This window comes from Heterodontus francisci, chromosome 1 (genome assembly GCF_036365525.1).
Source record: "Heterodontus francisci isolate sHetFra1 chromosome 1, sHetFra1.hap1, whole genome shotgun sequence".
In the NCBI taxonomy this organism is placed as follows: Eukaryota; Metazoa; Chordata; class Chondrichthyes; order Heterodontiformes; family Heterodontidae; genus Heterodontus; species Heterodontus francisci.
The window spans coordinates 15,680,949-15,708,216 of NC_090371.1; the positions used below are offsets into that span (position 1 = coordinate 15,680,949).

The 27,268-nt window shown below is 44.2% G+C and overlaps 1 protein-coding gene across 1 annotated transcript in view; it reads right to left on the reverse strand.

The window, feature by feature from the left end:
• The window catches only part of m1ap (meiosis 1 associated protein), a 95,873-nt gene that overhangs the window by 60,429 nt on the left and 8,176 nt on the right, over window positions 1-27,268 (reverse strand). The window contains exons 4-7 of the mRNA XM_068021613.1: window positions 25,278-25,467; window positions 19,234-19,398; window positions 6,491-6,677; window positions 6,129-6,238 (exon numbers count right to left, since the gene is read on the reverse strand). Of these exons, the coding sequence (XP_067877714.1) occupies window positions 6,129-6,238; window positions 6,491-6,677; window positions 19,234-19,398; window positions 25,278-25,467 (652 nt within the window). The remainder of the gene's footprint in view (window positions 1-6,128; window positions 6,239-6,490; window positions 6,678-19,233; window positions 19,399-25,277; window positions 25,468-27,268) is intronic.

Below are 27,268 nucleotides of genomic sequence, written 5' to 3' on the forward strand. Positions count from 1 at the left end.
AGCAAGTTGTGAAGAGGACATAAGGAGGCTAATAAGAATATAGAGGGGTTACGTGAGTGGACAAAGATCTAATAAATGGAGTATAATGTGGGAAAATGTGACATTTTGGCAGGAAGAATATCAAAGAAGCATATTATCTAAATGGTGAGGGATTGCAGAGCTCTGAGATGCAGAGGGATCTGGGTGTCCTAGTGCATGAATCACAAAAGGTTAGTATGCAGGTACAGCATGCAATTGGGAAAGCTAATAGAACGTTATCGTTTATCGCGAGGAGAATTGAATACAAAAGTAGGAACTTCAGCTATGCAGGCATTGGTGAGACATATCTGGAGTACTGTGTACAGTATTTGTCTCTTTATTTAAGGAAGGATGTAAATGTGCTGGAGGCAGTACAGAGAAGGTTTACAAGACTAATACCCGGAATGGGCAGGCTGTCTTACGAGGAAAGATTGGATAGGCTAGGCTTGTATCTGCTGGAATTTAGAAGAGTAAGAAGTGACTTGATTGAAACCTGTAAGATCCTGAGCGGTCTTCACAGGGTGGATGTGGAAAGAATGTTTCCCCTTGTGGGAGAATCTAGAACTAGGGGTCACTGTCTAAAAATAAGGGGTTGCCCAGTTAAGGCAGAGACGAGGACAAATTTCTTCTCTCAGAGGGTCATGAGTCTTTGGAATTCTCTTCCTCAAAAGGCGGTGGAAGCAGAGTCTTTGAATATTTTTAAAGCAGAAGTAGATAGCTTCTTGATAAGCAAGGGGGTGAAAGGTTATTGAAGGTAGGGGGAAATGTGGAGAAATCAAATCAACCACGAACTTATTGAATGACGGGGCAGGCTCGAAAGGCTGAGTGGCCTACTCCTGTTCCTAATTCGTATGTTCGTAGTAGATCATCTGGCCCATCGAACCTCCTCCGCCATTCAAAACGATCATGGCTGATTTAGGCTTCAACTCCACTTTCCCACCTGCTCCCCATATCCCTTGATTCCCTGAGATCAAGAATCAGTCTATCCCAGCCTTAAATATATTCAATGATGGAGCATCTACAACCCTCTGGGGTAGAGAATTCCAAAGATTCACAACCCTTTGAGTGAAGTAATTTCTCCTCATCTCAGTCCTAAATGATCGGCCCCATATCCTGAGACTGTGCTCCCGTGTTTTAGATTCCCTGATCAGCGGAAACAATCTCTCAATATCTACCCTACGCAGCCCCTTCAGAATCTTGTATGTTTCAATGAGATTGTCTCTCATTCTTCTCAACTCCAGAGTATAGGCCCAATTTACTTAGTCTCTCATCATTGGACGACCCCCTCATCCCAGGGACTAATTTAGTGAACCTTTGCTCTACTGCCTCCGATGCAAGTATATCCTTTCTTAAATAAAAGCAAAATACTGCGGATGCTGGAAATCTGAAACAAAAACAAGAAATGCTGGAATCACTCTGCAGGTCTGGCAGCATCTGTGGAAAGAGAAGCAGAGTTAACGTTTCGGGTCAGTGACCCTTCTTCGGAACCTTTCCTTTCTTAAATGTGGAGACCAAAACTGCACACAGTACCTTAGAGGTCTCACCAAAACCCTTAGCAATTGTAGCATGACTTCTTTATTCTTGTATTCCATACCCCTTGCAAGAAAGGAAAACATGCCATTTGCCTTCCTAATTGCTTGCTGTACCTGCATGCTAACTTCCTGCATTCCTTGTACAAGCACACCCAAGTCTCTTTGAATATCAACACTTACAAGTTTCACACCTGTTACAAAATATTCTGCTTTTCTATTCTCACGACCAAAGTGATTTACTTCCCTACTTTATACTCCATCTGCCATCTTGTTGTCCACTCACTTAACCTGTCTATATCTCTTTGCAGCCTGTGTTGTACTGTTGCCTCCTGTATTTTTGAAGACATCTTGAATGCTTGCAGAAACCTTGCATCTTTCAAAGGACTTTGCATCGAATGGGTGTGAGAACTGAAACTTTGTTACTGCACACCTGATGGAAGACCTATGTGAAGCCTTCTGTAGTTGAATTTCTTTGAACGCTTACCAAAACAGACTGTTCATCAGCATCATCTGGAAAGATTCCTATTGGCAGCCCTATTTGACTTTGGGACACCTCGCCAAAACAAAGGACTTCCATATTCAGTATAAGTTTTTTTTTATTCCTTCTATTTCTTTGTAACAGCTGTGAACAAAAATCCCTTTTTTCCCAGTTCATTGGTTTTTGGATGTATGTGAGTGTGTGAAGGCTAGGACAATAATACAGGGCTTTAATATTTCAATTTGCGTATATATTTACTTCATTATTGGTTAAGACTTGGTTTTATAATAAACGGATACATTTTGTTGTTTATTAAAGAAACCTGGTTGCTGTACTTTATTCTGGGGACAAATAAGAGTATCTAATTGCCTGTTTCGGTAAGTGGGAAAATTTATTGAAATGTTATGACCTATGGAAACGTGGGACTGAATTAACAGTGCATTCCTTCAGCCTCGGTCATAACAAGATAAATAACCTTTAGTTTCATTTTTTTTATTCTATTCTCTGCAAGACTTTATTCACCGATGTACAATTTTTGTTAAACTCCATGTCCCTTCCTGTCCCATTCTGTTTGTCTTTACCCACAACTCTATACTGTTCTAATGCCTCAACCTTTCTCTTTGAATTTCTGAATCTCCCTTCATCCAAACCCACCGCCCACCCACCCTATTAGTTCACGACCTCTAGCCTTATCTGTTGGTGCACTCTTAAGTTTGTACGCTCTACCCCTTCCTGCCACACTCTGATTACATTACCTTTATGGCTATTTTGCTCTCTTGCCTTCTTCTTTCTCTTTAAATTATCACATCTTTCCTCACTTGATCCCTCGACCCCCACTATTATATCTACTGCCGCAGTTATACGACTCGCCAGAACACTGGCGGTTCAGGTGAAGACATACAGAACAGCTCCCTCCTTCCCTATTACTGGTGCCCATGAATCAAAACCCATTTCTCCCACACCAATCTTTGAGCCACGCATTTAACTCTCTAATCTTAGTTACCCTGCACCAATTTGATCGTGGCTTAGGTAATCATCCAGAGATTTTTACCTTTGAGTTTCTACTTCTTAATTTAGCCTCTAACTACTCATACTCCCTGTGCAGAACCTCTTTCCTAGACCTATCTATGTCATTGGTACCCACATGGACCACTACAACCGTATCCTCCCCCTGCCACTGCAAGTTCTCTCCAGCCCTGAACAGATGTCCTGACCCCTGGCACCAGGCAGGCAACACAGCCTTCTGGACTCTAGCTCTCGACTGCAGAGATCTGTGTCTATCCCCCTGACTATATTATCTCCTACTACCACTACATTCCTATTTACTCCCCCCGCTTGAATAGCTTCCTGTACCACGGTGTCATGGTCAGTTTGCTCATCCACCCGGCAGGCCTCGCTCTCATCCATACAAGCTGAAAGAACCTCAAACCTGTTGGACAATTGGAGGGCTGAGGCTCCTCCACTTCTGCCTTCTTGATTGCGTTGGCTGCCTTACTTGCAGTCACATCTTCCTGTCCCTGGCCACTGACCAAATCAGAAGACCTTATCCTATGTGGTGAGACTGGCTTCTAGAATAAAGTGTCCAGGTAACTTTCCCCCTCCCCGATGCATCACAGTGTCTGTAGCTTGGCCTCCAGCTCATCTACTCTGAGACAAAGTTCCTTGAGCTGTAGACGCTTACTGCAGATGTGGTTGCCATGGGTCACATTGGTGTCCACAAGCTCCCACATTCTGCAGCTGCAACAACACATCACCTTCCTAGACACCCTTATTGTGCTTTAATTAACTAATTAATTATTATTTAAAAAAATTAATGACTCTCCTCACCAGCACTTACTGTCCTAATTTGAATCTTGGTTATACAATAAACCTTACTGCTTAAAAATAAAACAGAACCGTAGACTCATTAACTCATGCACCCTAATAACAGTGTACTAACCTAGCTATTTACAGATACTCCCTAACAGTTACTCACCTTACAGCTTTCCTCTGATGTCACAGTTTGATTTTTTTTTCAACTCAGTCAGCACACATGGACTACAGAAGATGTTCGGTGCTCCCATGCAGTTCTGGTTCCTCATCACTCCCTGAAGGTGGGTGCAGGCCCTGAGCCTTGTTCTGTATTTATCTGTTTCCTCTGTTAGGTGCTCCCAACAGTTCCAGTTTCTCTCCACTCCCTGAAGGTAGGTTAATAGATTAAAGAGCAGCTACCCTCCCACATCATCTGTAACTCATTCACCTACAGACCTCTGAGCAGTTCCTAGGCTTCTTCATTCTAGGGAGTCAGTGGCTTGATGTTTGCTAGATCACCCTTCCCATTATGTGCTACTTTGTCGCGAAGGAAAGTGCATACTGTGTAAAAGACATGATTGTGGCTACATGTGCCGTGAAAGCCATGAATAAGCAAACAGAGCATGCAAAGAACTGAAATAAAAACATGAAATGCTGGAAATACTCAGCAGGTCTGGTAGCATCTGTGGAGAGAGAAGCAGAGTTAACGTTTCAGGTCAGTGACCCTTCATCAGAAGGCTCCATCATTGGAATGCAAAGAACTGATGCAGCTTGCAAACTGTAGGTTATGCTTTCAAACACATGTCGGTAATATTATAAGTAAAGGACCATGTCCAGGAGTAGAATGGTATTGCTAAGGTGGCAGTAAACCAGGCTAAGCACTGAAGCTGCTTAAGAGAGGAGAGTACCTTGTGGTTAAGTGGTGGGTAACAACAAACATGATATGGAGACTATTTTGGAAGCTGCATGTAACCTCTCATGCCTTGCCCATCCTTCTTAGGATGTTGAACTTATTTTGGCATTTCACACACACTGGGCAGTGTTGTACTGTTTTGGGAGGCCTCCTGCTCCACAATGCAAACAGCCAATCCTCCTCCACACCTCCGTAGGTCATTTAACCCCTCAAGCTTGTTCTGCCATTCAATGAGATCATGGTTGATCTACAACCTAACTCTATAAACCATCCATAATGGCATCCTTGGTGGACCACCAGAGGGAGTCTTCTCCTCGATATGATGAGTTGACCTTGAAAATTAGGTGGGATTCAGCAATCCAAATGTGGAGCAGGCAGAAGCACCCACTTGCTGAACTTCAGCAAGTACAATGACTGAGTGGCAGATATAGCCCCATAGCACTGAAGATGAGTAATTAGACCTGTGATTATTGCCAAAGGAAGTCTTTCATGTCATAGCCCACGCTTTGAAGATCAAATGACCATCTGAAAGTTCAACAGAACGTGCACCTTTAAAGTTGAATCATTCTCATTAAATTGAGTATTGTTTCGAAGGGTTACAATGTCTTTTAAAACCAGTGTTTTCAATGTGAGCTGTTCTGAGACTAAGTCTGAGTTGTATTTCAGGTGAAGTGCATGATACTGTACTGCCCGAAACCAAGAATTCTAACATGTAATTACAGGCTCTGAAGGAAGGGCAATGTTTTGTACCCCAATTTCAGCCATTTCAGCAGCATTCGTAACGTGTGGCCTGTATCAAAGCTTGCGGCTAGGGCAGTGTATGAAGATCTTTATAACGTAGCTGACCAGTTTGTCGATTTTACCAAACTCTGGAGGGAGTGCAGTGAAGGTTCACCAGACTGATTCCTGGGATGGCAGGACTGACGTATGAAGAGAGATTGGGTCAATTAGGCTAGTATTCGCTAGAGTTTAGAAGAATGAGAGGAGATCACATAGAAACCTACAAAATTCTAACAGGATTGGACAGACTAGATGCAGGAAGGATGTTCCCAATGGCGGGGGAGTCCAGGACCAGGGAGGTCACAGTCTAAGGATAAAGGGTAAGCCATTTAGGACTGAGATGAGGAAAGATTTCTTCACCCAGAGAGTGGTGAACCTGTGGAATTCTCTACCACGGAAAGCAGTTGAGGCCAAATCATTAAATACGTTCACAAAAGAGTTAGATATAGTTCTTAAGGCTAATGGGATCAAGGGAGACAGGCAGAAAGCGGGAACATGTTACTGAGTTTGGATGATCAGCCATGATCGTATTGAATGGTGGAGCAGCCTCGAAGGGCCAAATGGCCTACTCCTGCTCCTATTTTTCTATGTTTCTATGAAATTATATATGCATTACTTGTAATTTGGACAGCATTAGGCATTACACCTTGGAGCATATATTTGAAAGATTTTGTCATGTAAGTTGCATCATCACTAATGAAAGCAAACACTTTGTTGAAATCCTCACTGAATTTTTAAATGATTTTGATTATCGCTTGGGAAACTATGGTGTAATTAATAGCTTCTAAGTGGACGCAGTCTGCGAGAACTGTTCTTAGTTTTCCTGACTGTACGTTTTTGGTCTTACAAGACGTAAAATCAAACAAAACATGCAGCACATAGTTGTCTGGTTCATCGGTGAACTCATCGCAAATAATTGCAAAAAGACTCACATGCATTCATCTGAGACTTCATCTCCTCACGACATGCAGCAAAAACCTTCGGTAGGTAGTCCTGTCGTAGTTTATTTGCACTTGGCAAGCAACCACCATTTTGCATATTGCATTGAATGAATATCCGCAGTTTTGGGTGATCAAGTTTTTCCCAATGGTATGTTGGTGCTTGCAAAAGCATCCACAAGTTCCACTGTAACCAACTGGTGATTTTCTGAGCTCTCTGTCGACTTCTTAAAAAGAGATGAAATCGTTGCTTGTTTTTTTTTAGCGTGTTCGTTTTCCAGCAGTTATGATCCAACAAAACATTGCAGCTTGTACGAAGCAGATTTCCAGCATTGGCTTGCAAGATTTGGCTCCCAAATTCTTTCACTCGATGTGCTGCAGTAATGGTTGCGGCCATCTTAATTTGCTCGTTGTGGCATTCTCACTTGTCTGCTAATATTCAGACTACTTCTCTCAAAATTGCACTGCAAGTCCTCCCTCATCTACAAATCAGCAAGTTGAGCCTTGTGTCAAGGAATAAAACACTCAAAGTTCACAAAATGGGCAACTTTATGGAGGACCCGAGATTTCATGGTCTGTGACATGTTTTTCGTGGCTGTGAATTTGGTAGGGCCCTAAACATAAGAAGAGTGCATGAGGAAATAGGGTCAGAGTAGGGAAAAATGGTGAAAAGACAGAATGAAAGGCTCTTTATTTGAATACACACAGCAATCTTAACAAGATAGATGAATTGATGGCACAAGTAGAAATAAATGAGTATAATATTACAGTCATTACAGATACGTGGCTGCAAGGTGACCAAGGCTGGAAACTGAATATTCAAGGCCAGTTGACATTTCAAAAGCATAGGAACAAAGGAAAAGGAAGTGGGATAGCTCTGTTAATAAAGGATGAGATCAGTACTGTAGTGAGAAAAGATCTTGTCTCAGAAGATCAAGAGGGTGCAGAGGAGATTTACCAGGAAGCTGCCTGGACTGGAGGGCATGTCCTACGAAGAAAGATTGAGGGAGGTAGAGCTTTTCTCATTGGAGCGAAGAAGGATGAGAGGTGACTTGATAGAGGGGTACAAGATGATGAGATAGAGTGGATAGTCAGAGACTTTTTCCCAGGGTGGAAAGGGCTATCAACAGGGGGCATAATTTTAAGGTGATTGGAGGAAGGTTTCAGGGAGATGTCAGTGGTAGGTCTTTACACAGAGAGTGGTGGGTGCGTGGAATGCGCTGCCAGTGGTGGGAGTAGAAGCAGATACATTAGGGGCATTTAAGCGACTCTTGGATAGGTACATAGATGATAGTAGAATAAAGGGTAGGTAGTTAATTTGATCTTAGAGTAGGTTAAAGGTTCGGCACAACATCGTGGGCCGAAGGGCCTGTACTGTTCTATGTAGAATCAGTTTGGGTAGAGATAGGAAAAAACAAGGGAAAAAAGTCACTGGTGGGTGCAGTTTATAGGCCCCCTAATAGTAGCTACACTGTAGGACAGAATACAAATCAAGAAATAATGGGGACATGTAAGAAAGGTACTGCAATAATCGTAGGTGAGTTTAATCTTCATATAGGTCAGATAAATCAAATTGGCAAAGTTGGCCTTCTGGACAATTTCATAGACTGATTGCAGGACCATTTCTTAGAATAATATGTTGTGGAACTAACAGGGAACAGGCTATTTTAGACCTGGTAATGTGTCTTGAGACAGGATTAATTAACCTCAAAGTAAAGGATCCTCTAGGCAAGACAAGCATAACATGATAGAATTTCACATTCAGTTTTTGAGGAAGAAAAACCTGCGTCTGAATGGCAGCACAGTGGCGCAATGGTTAGCACCGCAGCCTCACAGCTCCAGCGACCTGGGTTCGGTTCTGGATGCTGCCTGTGTGGAGTTTGCAAGCTCTCCCTGTGACTGCGTGGGTTTCCGCTGGGTGCTCCGATTTCCTCCCACAGTCAAAGACTTGCAGGTTGATAGGTAAATTGGCCATTGTAATTGCCCCTTGTGTAGGTAGGTGGTAGGAGAATTGAGGGAAGGTGGGGATGTGGTAGGGAAGGGCTGTAGATGTCATATACATGGACTTCAGTAAGGCGTTTGATAAGGTTCCCCATGGTAGGCTGATGGAGAAAGTGAAGTCGCATGGGGTCCAAGGTGTACTAGCTAGATGGATAAAGAACTGGCTGGGCAACAGGAGACAGAGAGTAGCAGTGGAAGGGAGTTTCTCAAAATGGAGACGTGTGACCAGTGGTGTTCCACAGGGATTCGTGCTGGGACCACTGTTGTTTGTGATATACATAAATGATTTGGAGGAAAGTATAGGTGGTCTGATTAGCAAGTTTGCAGACGACACTAAGATTTGTGGAGTAGCAGATAGTGAAGGGGACTGTCAGAGAATACAGCAGAATATAGATAGATTGGAGAGTTGGGCAGAGAAATGGCAGATGGAGTTCAATCAGGGAAAATGCGAGGTGATGCATTTTGGAAGATCCAATTCAAGAGTGAACTATACAGTAAATGGAAACGTCCTGGGGAAAATTGATGTACAGAGAGATTTGGGTGTTCAGGTCCATTGTTCCCTGAAGGTGGCAACGCAGGTCAATAGAGTGGTCAAGAAGGCATACGGCATTTAGATTTTTTTTAGATTAGATTAGAGATATAGTACTGAAACAGGCCCTTCGGCCCACCGAGTCTGTGCCGACCATCTACCACCCATTTATACTAATCCTACACTAATCCCATATTCCTACCAAACATCCCCACCTGTCCCTATATTTCCCTACCACCTACCTATACTAGTGACAATTTATAATGGCCAATTTACCTATCAACCTGCAAGTCTTTTGGCTTGTGGGAGTAAACCGGAGCACCCGGAGAAAACCCACGCAGACACAGGGAGAACTTGCAAACTCCACACAGGGAGGCATGCTTTCCTTCCTCGGACGGGGTATTGAGTACAAGAGTTGGCAGGTCATGTTACAGTTGTATAGGACTTTAGTTCGGTCACATTTGGAATACTGCGTGCAGTTCTGGTCGCCACATTACCAAAAGGATGTAGATGCTTTGGAGAGGGTGCAGAGGAGGTTCACCAGGATGTTGCCTGGTATGGAGGGCGCTAGCTATGAAGAGAGGCTGAGTAGATTAGGATTATTTTCATTAGAAAGACGGAAGTTGAGGGGGGACCTGATTGAGGTGTACAAAATCATGAGAGGTATAGACAGGCTGGATAGCAAGAAGCTTTTTCCCAGAGTGGGGGATTCAATTACTAGGGGTCACGAGTTCAAAGTGAGAGGGGAAAAGTTTAGGGGGGATATGCGTGGAAAGTTCTTTGCGCACAGGGTGGTGGGTGCCTGGAATGCGTTGCCAGCGGAGGTGGGAGACGCGGGCACGATAGCGTCTTTTAAGATGTATCTATACAGATACATGAATGGGCAGGAAGCAAAGAGATACAGACCCTCAGAAAATAGGTGACATGTTTAGATAGAGGATCTGGATCGGCGCAGGCTTGGAGGGCCGAAGGGCCTGTTCCTGTGCTGTAATTTTCTTTGTTTCTTTGGAATATGGGATTAATGTAGGATTAGTATAAATGGGTGGTTGATGGTCAGTACAGACTCAGTGGGCCAAAGGGCCTATTCCAGTGCTGTATCTCTCTCTATGAATCTAGTGATTTAAACTTAAATAAAGGCAATTACAAGGGTATGATGACAGAGTTAGCTAAAGTAAACTGGGAAACTAGTCCCATTTACCTCCTCTCTCCTCACTATCCCAGGCCCCAAACACTCCTTTCAGGTGAAGCAGCGATTTACTTGTACTTCTTTCAATGTAGTATACTGTATTCGCTGCTCACAGTGTGGTCTCCTCTACATTGGGGAGACCAAGCGCAGACTGGGTGACCGCTTTGCGGAACATCTCCGCTCAGTCCGCAAGCAGGACCCTGAGCTTCCGGTTGCTTGCCATTTCAACACTCCCCCCTGCTCTCATGCTCACATCTCTGTCCTGGGATTGCTGCAGTGTTCCAGTGAACATCAACGCAAGCTCAAGGAACAGCATCGCATCTACCGATTAGGCACACTACAGCCTGCCGGACTGAACATTGAGTTCAATAATTTCAGAGCATGACAGCCCCCCATTTTACTTCCATTTTTAGTTATTTTTTCTTCCTTTTTTTTACATTCTTTACTATCTTTTTTTGCATTTATTTCATTTCATCTTAGTTTGTTCAGTTTGCTTACCCACTGTTTTTTTTCAGGTTTGCACTTGCTGCTGTTCAATATTCAGTGTATTCATACCTAATCTGTACTAATGCTTTGTCTTTCAACACACCATTAACATATTGTTTGCCTTTGCTCCGTGACCTTTTGGTCAGCTATGTGGCCTGGTCCAATCTGCACCTTCTCCTTTGTTATCTCTTGCCCCACCCCCACCTCACTTTCTTATAATCTGTGACTTTTCTAATATCTGTCAGTTCCGAAGAAGGGTCACTGACCCGAAACTTTAACTCTGCTTCTCTTTCCACAGATGCTGCCAGACCTGCTGAGTGATTCCAGCATTTCTTGTTTTTGTTTCAGATTTCCAGCATCCGCAGTATTTTGCTTTTATTAAAAAGTAAGACAGTGGATAAGCCATGGCAGTCATTTAAGAAGATATTTCATAACTCTCAGCAAACATATAGTCCATTGAGAAAGAAAGACTCTATGAGAAGGATGCAACTTCTGTGGCTAACTAAGAAAGTTAAAGATGGCATCAAATTAAAAGAAAAGGTGTACAATGCTGCAAAGATTAGTGGTAGGCGAGATTAGAAAAATTTTAGAAACCAGCAAGGGATGATGCAAAAAATAAACAGGGAGAAATTAGAATATGAGAGTAAACTAGCAAGAAATATAAAAACAGATAGTAAGAGCTTCTACAAGTATAAAAAAGTGAATAGCTAATGTAAACATTGGTTCCTTAGAGGATGAGACTGCAGAATTAATAATGGAAGACAAGGAATTGGCAGAGACTTTGAACAAGTATTTTGTATCCGTCTTCAAGGTAGAAAACACTAAAAGAATCCTAAGAATAGTTGTAAATCAAGAGGGAAAAGGGAGGGAGAAACTTAAAACAATCACTATCACGAGAGAAAAAGTATTCGGAAAACGAATGGGACAAAAGGGTGACAAGTCCCCTGGATCCGATGGCCTGCATTTGAGGGTCTTAAAACCGTGGCTGCAGAGATAGTGGTTGCATTGGTTTTAATCTTTCAAAATTCCCAAGATTCTGGAAAGGTCCCAGCATATTGGAAAACCGGAAATGTGACGCCACTATTCAAGAGAGGGAGACAGAAACTACAGGCCAGTTAGCCTGATGTCTGTCATTGGCATGATGGAATTCGTTATTTAAAAAATAGTAGCAGGACTTTCAGAAAATCATAATATAATCAAGCAAAGTAAACATGCTTTTATGAAAGGGAAATCATGTTTGACAAATTTATCAGTGTTATTTGAGGATGTAACAAGCAGGGTGGACAAACGGGAACCAGTAGATGTAGTATATTTGGATTTCCAAAAGTCATTCGATAAGGTGCCACATAAAAGGTTACTGCACAAGATAAGACCTCATGGTAATAAAAGCAAAATACTGCGGATGCTGGAAATCTGAAATAAAAACAAGAAATGCTGGAACCACTCAGCAGGTCTGGCAGCATCTGTGGAAAGAGAAGCAGAGTTAACGTTTCGGGTTAGTGACCCTTCTTCGGAACACAGATGCTGCCAGACCTGCTGAGTGGTTCCAGCATTTCTTGTTTTTATTTAAGACCTCATGGTGTTGGGGGCAACATATTAGCATGGATAGGGGATGGGCTAACTAACAGAAAATAGTAAGTTGGATAAATAGGTCATTTTCAGGTTGGTAAATTGTAACTAGGGGAGTGCCACAGGGATCAGTGCTGGGGCCTCAACTATTTACAATCTATATTAATGAATTGGATGAAGGGACAGAGTGTATCATAGCCAAATCGTGGATGATACAAAGAGAGGTGGGAAAGCAAGTTGTGAGAACACAAAGTGTCTGCAAAGGAATATAGAAAGGTTAAGTGAGTGGGCAAAGATTTGGCAGATTTTTTTTTTTAGAACATTGCAGCGCAGTACAGACCCTTCGGCCCTCGATGTTGCGCCGACCTGTGAAACCATCTGACCTACACTATTCCATTTTCATCCGTATGTCTATCCAATGACCACTTAAATGCCCTTAAAGTTGGCGAATCTACTACTGCTGCAGGCAGGGCGTTCCACGCCCTTACTACTCTCTGAGTAAAGAAACTACCTCTCACATCTGTCCTATATCTATCACCCCTCAACTTGAAGCTATGTCCCCTCGTGTTTGCCATCACCATCCGAGGAAAAAGAGTCTCACTATCCACCCTATCTAACCCTCTGATTATCTTATATGTCTCTATTAAGTCACCTCTCCTCCTCCTTCTCTCCAACGAAAACAACCTCAAGTCCCTCAGCCTTTCCTCGTAAGACCTTCCCTCCATACCAGGCAACATCCTAGTAAATCTCCTCTGCACCCTTTCCATAGCTTCCACATCCTTCCTATAATGCGGTGACCAGAACTGCACGCAATACTCCAGGTGCGGTCTCACCAGAGTTTTGTACAGCTGCAGCATGACCTCGTGGCTCCGAAACTCGATCCCCCTACTAATAAAAGCTAACACACCATATGCCTTCTTAACAGCCCTATTAACCTGGTTAGCAACCTTCAGGGATTTATGCACCTGGACACCAAGATCTCTCTGTTCATCTACACTACCAAGAATCGTCCCATTAGCCCAGTACTCTGCATTCCTGTTACTCCTTCCAAAGTGAATCACCTCACACTTTTCCGCATTAAACTCCATTTGCCATCTCTCAGCCCAGCTCTGCAGCCTATCTATGTCCCTATGTACCCTACAACATCCTTCGGCACTATCCACAACTCCACCGACCTTAGTGTCATCTGCAAATTTACTAACCCACCCTTCTACACCCTCTTCCAGGTCATTTATAAAAATGACAAACAGCAGTGGCCCCAAAACAGATCCTTGCGGTACACCACTAGTAACTATACTCCAGGATGAACATTTGCCATCAACCACCACCCTCTGTCTTCTTTCAGCGAGGCAATTTCTGATCCAAAGCTCTAAATCACCTTCAACCCCATACTTCCGTATTTTCTGAACTATAATGTGAGGTTATTCACTTTGGTAGGAAGAATAGAAAAGCAGAATATTATTTAAATGGAGAGAGACTACAGAATGTTGCGGTACAGAGATCTGGGTGTCCTCATGCATGGAGCGAAGGTTCACTAGATTGGTTCCTGGGATGAGAGGATTGCCCCAAGACGAAAGGCTGAGCAAATTGGGGCTATACTCTCTGGAGTTTAGAAAAGTGAGGGGTGATCTCATTGAACCATACAAGATTCTGAAGGGGCTTGACAAGGGTAGATACTGAGACATTGTTTCCCCTGGCTGGAGAATCTAGAACATGGGAGCACAACCTCCGCATCAGGGGTCGATCATTTAGGACTGAGCTGAGGAGAAATTTCTTCTCTCAGAGGTTGTGAATCTTTTGAATTGTCTACCCCAGAGGGTTGTGGATGCTCCATCACTGAGTCTATTCAAGGCTGAGGTATAGATTTTTGATCTCTCAGGGAATGGAGGGATGTGAGGATTCAGCAGGAAAGTGGAGTTGAGGTTGAAGAACAGCCATGATTATATTGAATGACCCCTTGAGCCTGCTCCACCAAACGGTCTACTCCTGCTCCTATTTCTTATGTAACAAGAGCTCTGAATAGAGCCAATTTGCAAGATCAAAATAAAACTTAATTAAATTAAGTCAATTATATTTGCTATTCATTGTTCACAATCAGCTACAGGAAACCCATCCTTTCACTACAAGAGCTAAGAATAGGAATAGTATTATCTCTTAGTATTTTACACAGATTGGTTGTATTATTAATTATAATTACTTTCAAAAGGGATGTCAGAGATCTCAGGGTAATCAGCATGAGTTTACAACTCTATTCACATGAATTTGTTGTAGACAAATATGCTGTTGCTTTGATATTTTTGAAATAACTGCCAAATTTCTGTGTCATGATAGCCATTGTTTATCAACAACAGTGAGGTGTTTGCTATGGAATGATGTACTTGGATATCGTACACACAAAGGTTGTTTGTGTTTACAAGTCTGGTGACACTTTTTAATAAACTAATTATCTTTGGGCAGGATTTTGGAGGAGGCGGGACTCCCAGCAGCATGCCGAAAATACAGGGGGCACCCCACCTCAGCCTTTCTGTGCCTCCCCGGAGCAATCCTCCTGTGTTTTCAAGCATAAGTGTTCCATGCCGGGATCCCCGTCCCTTTAAAGACGGGGATCCCGCCAATCACAGGGCCACAGCTGAGCAGCGCCACTGGAAGCGGTGGCAACTGCTCATACTGCAGAAGTCTTGGACTCAGGCCCAGCACTGGAACACAGGAGGCTGGGGCCAGTCCAGAAGGCCCCGGTGAGGTGGGGGTGGTTGCTGTGGGGGAGGAGTGCGATAGGGTGGAAGTCCAGGGGGAGGGAGGATCCATGGAGTTGTAAGTTTTGCCGACGGGGGCCCTCCCAAAGATTTCCCAAGGAGGATGGACCCCCACCCTTCAAGATTGCATAGTGGAAGTACCCCCACCACTACCCCTCCACCCCCCCGCCGCTGGTTAGATCCCAGCTGCATGGGAAGAGGCCCTTAATAGATCACTTAAGGGCCTCAATTGGACTTATTTTTTTAATTCTTTCATGGGATCTGGGCATTGCTGGCAAAGCCAGCATTTATTGTTAACCTCTAATTGCCCTTGTCAGCTGAGTGGCTTGCTAAGCCACTTCAGAGGGCAGTTAAGAGTCAACCAGATTGCTGTGGGTCTGGAGTGACATGTCGGCCAGACCAGGTAAGGATGGCAGATTTCCTTCTCTAAAGGCTTTTAGTGAACCAGATGGATTTTTATGACAATTGATGATAGTTTCATGGTACCATTGCTAAGACTAGCTTTCAGTTTCAGATTTTTTTAAAATTAATTATTTGAATCTAAATTCCACCAGCTGCCATGGAGGGATTTGAACCTGTGTCCCCAGGTCATTAGCCTGGGCCTCAGATTACTAGTTCAGTGACATTACCACTATGCCACCACCTCCGTCGTTAGACTACCCTGCCCCCTGGGAAAATCGCTTGGCACCCAGGCCCCCCACCCCACTACCGCCACTGTGATTCTATGGGCCTCCCCCACCTCAGGAGAGCCCATAAAATCCAGCCCTTTGAGTGTGGCAGTTGTATGTTTACAAGTTTAAGGATTCCCCCAGGAACTGGGATTTTTCTAAGTTGACAGGGGTCCCGCAGTTGGGGCTGGATTTGGGGGGAGGGGAGCACCTCTGCTTCAGCAGGTGGCGGAACCCAGTGCTGCATTTTACGCATGGCAGCCAATTAAGGATGGCAGCCCACTCCCAAGAGCCGGTAACTCAGCAGTGCCACCATTAGCGGTAGTTACTGCTGGGGCTGCACCTGGTGGAAGTTGACACAATGATGGACGTGCTTCCGCACAACCAGGTGAGTGGGGTCTGGAAGCACCAGGACTAGTCAGGTAGGTCCTGGTGGGTGGAGACCTTTGCGCTGTTGAGGCCAGTCAGTGCTGATGCCATGGGTGTGGCCATTGCCATCGGGTGGGCTCCTTCATGGGCCAAAGAGTGCCCAAAAATTAGGGCCCCCCTCTGGAGTCTGCTGGGAGGTCACCAGGGTTTACCTGGTGATCTCCCTGTGTGACAGAGGGCTCCCCTGCGGGTGGCAAAATGGCAGTAGAGGCACGAAGAGGCCCTCAATCAGCCAACTAAGTGTCTCAATTGGGCTCCAGCTAGGCGGGCCATCTGGCACCATTCCCGCCACCGGCAAAATGGCGGGAAGGCATCAGGCATGCCACCCAACACCTTCCAAGCCAGTTTGCTAGCCTTCCCACGTCTGACCCCACCCTCAAAGGGCCTGCAAAATCCCAGCCAGGGAGATCATTTTGCAGAGCTCCACTGCAGGCAGGGAGACCCTGAGCACAAACAGTGAACTGGAGATACAGGTATAATAGGCCTAGATTTTCTGATTTGTGTTTGCCCATAGTGGGATTCATGCCAGAAGTGAAACTTCTACCGCTAGCATATTATAGAGCTGGACGTTATTTCTAAATTTGTCAACTGAACCTGTCAACAATGAAAACATTATCAATTTAAGGTCATTGCAAACTCTGAAGTGAAAATTAGCTTCACTTCAAAAATAATATTCATCAGAATCAACTCAGAAATCCTCTTTTTTTTTCTTTCTCATGTCCCATTTTTGCACACATTGATTTATGTTGGGATACAGTTCCATAGGCTGGAGTAGCTTGCCAAGTGAATACTATTCATGTGTCAATGCCAGAAGTTAACACTGATCTTGAGTGCATCACAGCCTAGCAATAAAACCTGTCTTCAGCTGACAATCACACAATTGAAATTTCTCTGGGGAACGTTTAGAAATAGCATTCTTGCTTGATATTTCCTTCTCCCTTGATCTGAGATGCTGAGGTCAATTCTAGCACCACCCTTAGAATCATAGATGCTACATGACAGAGGAAGCCATTCTTTGGTAAAACTATCCAATTAATCCCAATCCTGCTTTTTTCTCACAGCCCTACAATTTTTTCCCCTTGAAGAATTTACCCAATTCTTTTTTGAAGGTTGCTATTGAATCTGCTTCCATCACATCTGCTTTCACAAGTTGCCTCTTGTTCTTCGGCCAATACCCTTAAAGCTGCGTCCTATGGTAATTGACCCTCCTAGCTACTGGGAACAGTTTCTCTTTTTCCACACCTCTATAAAATTTCCTCTCAACTTGCTCTTCTCTAAGGAAAACAGCCCAGCTTCTCCAGTGTCTCCACATAACTGAAGTCTCCTATTCCTGGTACCATTCAAGTAAATCTGTTCTTAACCCTATCATTAGCCTTGACATCCTTCCTAAAGTGTGGTACCCAGAATTCAACACAATCGGTGGTATCTTACCAGCTGCACAGAGGCTGCTTTGAAGGTGGGTGGGGAGTGATATTTCCAGAATAGTCGCGTCAGTCACGCAACATGTTCCAGTCTCAAGGCAATCTTGCCGGAGGCAGGCGAGAAATGGAAGCAGCGGGTAGCCAATTAGTGGCAAGTAACTGGCTACCTGGGGCTGGACTCGGGACACCACTGGAATCTTACCATTGCTGGAAGGGCCTCACTCTGCGAGCAAAGCCTGGCAGGTCCCAGGATGCAGCCTCCCAGCAGCAGGACGGGGGGCAGCGAGGCCTCCTTTACTTATTACTCCCCAAGCGGCTTCTGCCACAGGGCCTCAGCTACAAGCCATCCTGTGGAGGGGCTTCCCTCCACAATGATGGTTTGGCAGCTGTAGCCACATATAATTTTTAAAACTTCACACATCTTCTGAGGGTGCCCTTCTCCTGGTGGGCCTATGGGCAGGATATCACTGCAGGCCCTGTCATTAGGCCATTAGGTAACTTAATTGGGCAGCGCTCCTGGAGGTAGCCTCTTAATTGGCCGTCTCCGGTAAAATCGCGCAGGCGGGAGTCCAGACTTGGGACCCACTTTTGGTCCAAACATCAGAAAATCTTCAAAGTTGAGAAGATTCCACCCAATATGCCAGCTGGGTCCTAACCAGTGTTTATAAAGGTTTAGCACAATGACCTTGCTTTTGTATTCTAATCCTCAAGCCAAGGAGCCCATACGCTTTTTATGCAGCCTTCTCAACTTGTCCTTCCACCTTCAAAGATTTCTGTACATACATCTCCAGGTCTGTCTGTTCCTGCACCCACGTTTTATGTTAGCCACTAAGCAATTCTCACAATCTCACTTTGCCCTCTAATTCCCTTTTTTAAATCTCTGTATTTTCTATATTCAGCTTGGTTCTCTACTGGATTATGAACCATACAATTATCATAATAACCTCCATATCTTTAGTAATCCAGGGAGCTCTAGCTTTGGACGCCCTTCCCTTCCCCATGATGGGAATGTGTACTCTGTACCTGAATAACCTCCTCTTTGAAGGTTTCCCGTTCTTCAGTTATTCTTCGGTCTACCAATTTTTGATTCCAATCTGCTTAGGCTAGATCCCTTTTCAAGTCGCTAAGTTCGAGCTCCTCTAGTGAAGTATTTTTACGCTGGATTGTACCTTATCCTTTTCCACAGATATTCTAAACCTGATAAATCTAATCTGGCTGACATCAGCTAACTCAAATGCTGGCTGGTGAGTCTAGAACAAGGGGACACAGTCTCAGAATAAGGGGCAGGCCATTTAAGACTGAGATGAGGAGGAATTTCTTTACTCAGAGAGTGGTGAATGTGTGGAATTTTCTACCCCAGACGGCTGTGGAAGCTCAATCATTGAGTATGCTCAGGATAGAAATCGATAGATTTCCGAATTCTAATGACATCAAGAGATATGGGGCGAGTGGGGAAAAATGACGTAGAGGTAGATAATCAGCCATGATCTGTTTGAATGACGGAGCAGGCTCGACGGGCCAAATGGCCTACTCCTGCTCCTGTTTCCTATGATCCTATGACTACAGACTTAACCATGGTTCTATGGTCTGTATGGTTCAGTTACATACTTTTCTTGCCAACCGTGCCCTCAGGTACCTAATGAAGCACTTGAACTCTGAAATGCTTCACGATATAGAGGCAACACTTAGAGACAGATTTAATGAAGCTCTTTTCCTAGTAATCACTCATAACATTGATTACTTCTTCTTCTTGCAGAGCTGGGAAGATGTACTGCTGGAAGCAGCAAATGGAGATGTTCCTTGTCTGTTCCGTGATTGTGTAACCAACTCTTGAAGAAACTATCCAGGCTGATTGTGTCATTCTCAACTGTCTGGAGATCGATATCTGTCCCCAGGATGGAGCATTCTGCGTAGAAGAAAAGGCATCTATTATATATGTAATTTTAGCAACAACAGTGGGAATCACTTTTCATGAAGGATTTAAAACACCGTTTATTAATCGATGGGAAACTAACATTTTCATGGTGAAACTTAATCTGGGTGAAATCCAGTCATGATAAGTGTGATGAATCTAATCTTTCCATCAGATGGCCTTAAAGATGCATCATTAAATTCGGAAATTGCATGAACCAGCTAATGGAAGTACATTAATGGTACATTACGCAAAAATGCTGCAATCAAAGTCAGTGTGGCTATGAGGAAAGCAGTCTAATGTTGCCGGCAGTGCTCTTGTAAAGTTATGTTGTCAAGAAAAAGCAGATAGGGTTGTTCGTCATATCTTGCATCCTGTGTGCATGGTTACCTTTGACAGCAAACACCCCTGTGTTGGAAACTACTGGGCACTCTTGCAATGGGCATTTTGCTGTGGGGCTCTGACTTAAAATGCTTATGCCATCGAATCTAAATTGCTCCCATTTAAGTTGTCAATCATTTTGGTTGAACTCTTACCTTGCACTTTTGGCTTTACAGATCTTCCCTCAGCATTGGGGAATGCCAGTCCAGCAGACTGGCAAAGTAGTAAATGTGATTTACTGGCTGAGAAACTGCAATTTTCTTTTATAGATACAGCACTGAAACAGGCCCTTCGGACCACCGAGTCTGTGCCGACCATCAACCACCCATTTATACTCTTCCTCTTCTTTGGCCTCCTTGTCTCGAGAGACAATGTGGTCAGTGGTTTGTGGAGCAGCGCCTCGAGTGGCTATAAAGGCCAATATTAGAGTGACAGATTCTTCCACAGGTGCTGCAGAAGAAATTGTTTGTCGGGGCTGTTACACAGTCGGCTCTCCCCTTGCGCTTGTCTTTTTTCCTGCCAACTGCTAAGTCTCTTCGACTCGCCACACTTTAGCCCTGCCTTTATGGCTGCCCGCCAGCTCTGGCGATAGCTGGCAACTGACTCCCAAGACTTGTGATCAATGTCACAGGACTTCATGTCGCGTTTGCAGACGTCTTTAAAGCGGAGACATGGACGGCCAGTGGGTCTGATACCAGTGGCGAGCTCGCTGTACAATGTGTCTTTGGGGATCCTGCCATCTTCCATGCGGCTCACATGGCCAAGCCATCTCAAGCGCCGCTGACTCAGTAGTGTGTATAAGCTGGGGATGTTGGCCGCCTCGAAGACTTCTGTGTTGGAGATACGGTCCTGCCACCTGATGCCAAGGATTCTCCGGAGGCAGCAAAGATGGAATGAATTGAGACGTCGCTCTTGGCTGACATACATTGTCCAGGCCTCGCTGACATAAAGCAGTTCAGTGCAGCTCAGTTGGTGGGTCTCTTACTTTTGAGTCAAAAGATTGTGGGTTCAAGCCCCACTCTAGAAACTTCAGCACATAATCCAGGCTGAGACTCCTGGTGCAGTATTTATTTATTTAGAGATACAGCACTGAGACAGGCCCTTCAGCCCACCGAATCTGTGCTGATGATCAACGTATACCAATCCTACATTAATCCCATTACCCTCTCACATCCCTGAATTCCCCTACCACCTACCTATACTAGGGGCAATTTATAATGGCCAATTTACCTATCAAATAGACTGGAAGGTAAGGTGGTAAACGAACAGTGGGAAACATTTAAAGAAACAATTAAAAGGGTTCAACAAGAGTGCATTCCGTTCAAAAACAAAAACTCATCAAGAAAGACCCTTCCGTGGCTCACTCAGGAAGTTAAGGAGAGTATTAGACGAAAAGAAGAGGCTTACAATGTTGTGAAAATAGTAGCAAGTCAGAGGATTGGGAGTGTTTAGAAACCAACAAAGGGTGCCGCCCTGTGTTTGTTGTCAGTCAATAAACAGGGTAGATTTGGCACTATTGGGAATCCTCACTTCTCACAAAAGGGTAGATCTTGACTTTGTGCAATAGTGTAAAACAGATGATAGTGAAGTCAATGTTAATGAAAATTGTGAGATGTGTCTAATGGGCTGCCGATTCACTGTCATCCATTTGCACAAGGTCGAGATCTAACCCAAAAGCTTTTTCCACTCCACATACCATCTTCTCCCTTGCCTCTTTTCCTCTTCTCTGCTTTTCCAACCTATTTACTTCTATCTCATCCTTCCTCTTCTCCCCTCCACCAACATTGGTATCTTTCTCCCCCAGGCTCTCACCCTGTTTGACCTGGAAAATTTCAAAATGGTCTTGACTGCCTCTGTTTAATGCCACAGGAGATTGACTAGTATGCTCAATGAATGGTGTTGAAATAGGTAAGGATGATGCTGAAGAGATCTAGGAATGATGCTAAACATTAATGATTAATGCAGTGCAACAATCAATAAAGAGTGACCACTGCACCGTCCTTGTAGAGACGAAGTCCCATCTTCACATTGATGATACCCACCATCGTGTTGTGTGGTACTACCACCATGCTAAATGAGATAAATTTCAAACAAGTCTAGCAACTCAAAACTGGGCATCCATGAGACACGGTGAGCCATCAGCGACAGAATTGTATTCAACCACAATGTGTAACCTCATGGCCCGACATATCCCCCACTCTACCATTAACATCAAACTGGGATACCAACCCTGGTTCAATGAAGAGTGCAGGAGGGCATGCCAGGTGCAGCACCAGGTATACCTAAAAATGAGGTGTCAGCCTAGTGAAACTACAACACAGGACTATTTGCAGGCCGAACAGCGAAGCATCATGCAATAGACAGGGCTTTGCAATCTCACAACCAACGAATCAGATCTAAGCTCTGCAGCCCTGCCACATCCAGTTGTGAATGGTGGTGGACAATTAAACAACTGACGGGAGGAGCAGACTCTGCAAATATCCCCAACATCCACGATGGGGGAGCCCAGCACATCAGTGCAAAAGTCAAGGCTGAAGCATTTGCAACCACCTTCAGCCAGAAGTGCCGAGTGGATGATCCATCTCAGCCTCCTCCTGGGGTCCCAAGCAGCGCAGATGCCAGTCTTCAGCAAATCCGATTCACTCCACGTGATATCATGAAACAGCTGAAGGCACTGCATACTGCAAATTCTATGGGCCCTGACACCATTCTGACAATAGTACTGGAGACTTGTGCTCCATTAGCTGCACCCCTAGCCAAGCTGTTCCAGTACAGTTACAACACTTACATCTACTCGGCAATGTGGAAAATTGCCCAGGTATGTCCTGCCTACCAAAAGCAGGACAAATCCAACAGTTCCCTGTTTTCTCTCTACCGCCTTTCTTGAAAAGAAGCGTAACATTTGCCAACTTCCAATCTGACAGGATCATTCCTGAACCTGAGGAATTCTGGAAAATCATAGCCAGTGCATCCACTATCTCTATCACTATCTGCAGCTATCTCTTTTAAAACCCTAGGATGTAGGCCATCTCGCCCCGGGAACATGTCAGATTTTAGTCCCTCATGTTTCTCCAATACTTTCTCGGCTGATATCAATATCCTTAATTTCCTCACCCTTTTTAGCCACTAGGTTACTGCCTATTTCTGGTATGGAACTCGTGTGTTCTACAGTGAAGACACAAAATATTTGTTCAATGCCTCTGCCATTTCCTCATTCTCCATGATTTCTCCTGTCTGTGCCTCTAAGGGACCAACGTCTACTTTAGCTACTCTCTTCCTTTTTATGTACTTATAAAGGCTCTTATAATCTGTTTCTATATTGCTGGCTAGTTTACTCTCATTCTATTTTTTTCACTTTTTATCAACTTTTTGGTGGCCCTTTGTTGGTTTCGAAACACTCCCAATCCTCTGACTTGTTACTATTTTCACAACATTGTAAGCCTCTTCTTTTCGTCTAATACTCTCCTTAACTTCCTGAGTGAGCCACGGAAGGGTCTTTCTTGATGAGTTTTTGTTTTTGAACGGAATGCACTCTTGTTGAACCCTTTTAATTGTTTCTTTAAATGTTTCCCACTGTTCGTTTACCACCTTACCTTCCAGTCTATTTACACGATTAACCTTAGCCAGTTCTCCCCTCATACCTTCGTAAATGAATTTAAGTTTAAGATTCTCGTTTGTGATTGAAATGTGTCACTTTCAAACTTAACATGAAATATGTCTTGGGAGCTGAGCTCCTAACCTCTTCTCCAACCTCTTCCCACTAGTGGCGAAGGTGTTGCCTGAGGGCTTTCAGACTCGGTAGGGGGCGGGGCAGGGGGGGGAAACAAGATCTTTTCCCTCTTGTGCACTGCCTGCACCAGGACCTCCAACACACTATTGGAGAACCTATATGCACTTTCTGGACCTCTTGAAGCCATTTTTCTCTTCAGAAGCATTCTCTCCTGTCTGCAGCCAGAGTGCACCTCCCCTTCAGGAGGTGTTGGCTGTCTTTACGAGAGATGCACAACTTACACCCCCACCCTCACTCCCCCCAACCAGGCATGCAGCCAATGAATATCACAGGTAGGACTGGCCTCATAACTGAATCATTTCAAGGAGGTTTCAGCATGTTTTCAAATTCGATCAAATTTTTAAGCCAATGTCTTCAGGTGAGGGAAGCAAATTAAAGGAAAATAGAGTGAAATACTAATTCTTTTGGGCCTCCTTATCTCGAGAGACAATGGATACGCGCCTGGAGGTGGTCAGTGGTTTGTGAAGCAGCGCCTGGAGTGGCTATAAAGGCCAATTCTGGAGTGACAGGCTCTTCCACAGGTGCTGCAGAGAAATTTGTTTGTTGGGGCTGTTGCACAGTTGGCTCTCCCCTTGCGCCTCTGTCTTTTTTCCTGCCAACTACTAAGTCTCTTCGACTCGCCACAATTTAGCCCTGTCTTTATGGCTGCCCGCCAGCTCTGGCGAATGCTGGCAACTGACTCCCACGACTTGTGATCAATGTCACACGATTTCATGTCGCGTTTGCAGACGTCTTTATAACGGAGACATGGACGGCCGGTGGGTCTGATACCAGTGGCGAGCTCGCTGTACAATGTGTCTTTGGGGATCCTGCCATCTTCCATGCGGCTCACATGGCCAAGCCATCTCAAGCGCCGCTGACTCAGTAGTGTGTATAAGCTGGGGATGTTGGCCGCTTCAAGGACTTCTGTGTTGGAGATATAGTCCTGCCACCTGATGCCAAGTATTCTCCGAAGGCAGCGAAGATGGAATGAATTGAGACGTCGCTCTTGGCTGGCATACGTTGTCCAGGCCTCGCTGCCGTAGAGCAAGGTACTGAGGACACAGGCCTGATACACTCGGACTTTTGTGTTCCGTGTCAGTGCGCCATTTTCCCACACTCTCTTGGCCAGTCTGAACATAGCAGTGGAAGCCTTACCCATGCGCTTGTTGATTTCTGCATCTAGAGACAGGTTACTGGTGATAGCTATCTAATAGCTATCTAATAATCCCATCTTGAAACTGCAATTGAAGGAGCACTTATCTCTTTCCCAGAAACCTGAAGGAGCAGACAAAAGTAAGCCTCTAAATAAAGCAAAATTCTTTAGAGAATAAAACATTACCAGGGTCCTGCATCTGCATAGACTGGTTGAGAGTAATTTTGATAGCGAATTTGCAGCCAATTGAAATCAATGGCAGCAATTTCCAAAGGAAACAAAAATACAGAGACAATTTGCTATCACGCATTTTGATTTATTACACTAAGTGTATGTCATAAGTAGGCCATTAAAAATAATTGAATCAGCACCTAAGTTTCTCTGGTGACTGAGTGTCCAAATGCATTATACAATGTGCTACTCAGCCCTACAGACCAGCAAGGTCTCAAGTTTGATCGCGGTTCACTGAATTACCTATTTTTTAACAATTTGATATGGATGACAAGCAAGTATAAACAAAAAGCCCTTCACTCAAATAAAGAGATTCCAATTACTCTAAGTACAGACCATCAGAGTTGTCTTCTTCGCTAGATAGGGCTGACTGTGTGTTCCATGTCATGTCCATCAATTCTACTGGGTTACATCTGGAGATATGCAGTACCTGCAACCGCCGAACACTGACTAAATCTGTTTCACTGAGACCTGACTCTAGCTGCTTCACCACATGCTTCCCAGGCTGGCTGGTGACTACTGTAATCTGAAAGGGTAGAAAATAAATGAGGGTTATTAAAAGTCAATGATTAATTCATTAATATTTGGAACCTAATTTTTCAGCTGAACAATGCTAACAAACTTTGCTCTTTCACATGGTTTTCTGGAACTGCATTAAATCACCACTTTCAGTTACCTGGTTGCATATTTTTGCTTCTCAAATTTTCTTTCCAGCTCCTGAAGATTTTAAGATTTGCTCTGATACAGTTCCATGCGTGCTGGCCATGCTCCAGAACCCAAATGGCCATCCCTCATGTATGATTCTTGAAGGAGAACTTCATCAAAGCTGAGGCCCACCCAACATTCATGTATGCAAACATTGCCGCAGGAGTGAGACATTTGGCTGATTTTTCTTAACTTTCCTAGATTAAGGGCACTGTGGGCTGTTGCAGTGTCCTACTGTTGCTTTGGCTGTTATGGGCTCACCCAGCACTGACCAAGGATCTGTTCTCTCCACAGATGCTGCATGTTTTTTTGTTTTTGTATCGACTCTGAAGCCTCCCGAATCTGTATGCCCCAGATGTTGCCTTTAACTATTAGACTACCAGGGGAACTTAAATTATTAGATTCAAAGGGGATCATTTTAACTCACCAGGCGGGAAATATTCAGGATTGGGTGCAGTGATAGTTTTACAGCCTCTAAGCGAGGGAGCCAGCAGGGATGTGGGTGGAAATCAGTTGTCCTGTGGTCCATAGTGTAAAGTAAATCTGTGCAGATGCCAAACAGGGAATGAATTGGCCTCCGATGTAATGCGGTCCATGGTAGAAATAGCCTGTTTCCCCTTACTAGGTAGGCTTGCGTACATAGGAAAGAGGAGCATGAATAGGCCATTTGGCCCCTTCAGCCTGTCCCTCCATTCAACTAGATCACGGCTGATCATCTATCTCAACACCATTTTTCCGCACTATCCCCACATCCCTTGATATCTTTAATATCAATAAATCTATCAATCTCAGTCTTGAACATACTCAATGACGGAGCCTCCACAGCCCTCTGGGGTAGAGAATTCTAAAGATTTACCACCCTCTAAGTGAAGAAATTCCCCCTTATCTCAATACTAAACGGCCTACCTCTTATTCTGAGACTGTGTACCCTAGTTCTAGATCCCCTATCCAGGGGAAACATCCTTCCTGCATTGACTCTGTCGAGCCCTGTAAGAATTTTGTATGGTTCAATGAGATCACCTCTCATTCTTCTAAACTCCAGAGAATATAGGCCTAGTCTCCTCGATCTCTCCTCATAGGATAATCCTGCCATCCCAGGGATAAGTCTTGTAAACTTTCGTTGCACTCCCTCCATGGCAGATATATTCTTCCTTAGGTAAGGTGACCAAAACTATACACAATACTCCAGGTGTGGTCTCACCAAGGCTCTGTACGATTGCAGCAAGACTTCTTTACTCCTGTACTCAAATCCTCTTTCAATAAAGCCCAACATACCATTTGCCTTCCTAATTGCTTACTGCACCTGCATCTTAGCTTTCAGTGACTTATGAACAGGGACACCCAGGTCCCTTTGGAAATCAACACTTCGCTATCTCTCACCATTTAAGAAATACTTGGCATTTCTGTTTTTTTTCTGGATAACTTCACATTTTTCCACATTATATTCCATCTGCCAGGTTCTTGCCCACTCGTTTAGCCTATCTAAATCTTTCAAGCCTCTTTGCATTCTCCTCACAACTCACATTCCCACCTAGTTTTGTGTCATCAGCAAACTTGGAAATATTACATTTGGTCCCCACATCCAAATGATTGATACAGATTATGAATAGCTGGGACCTTGC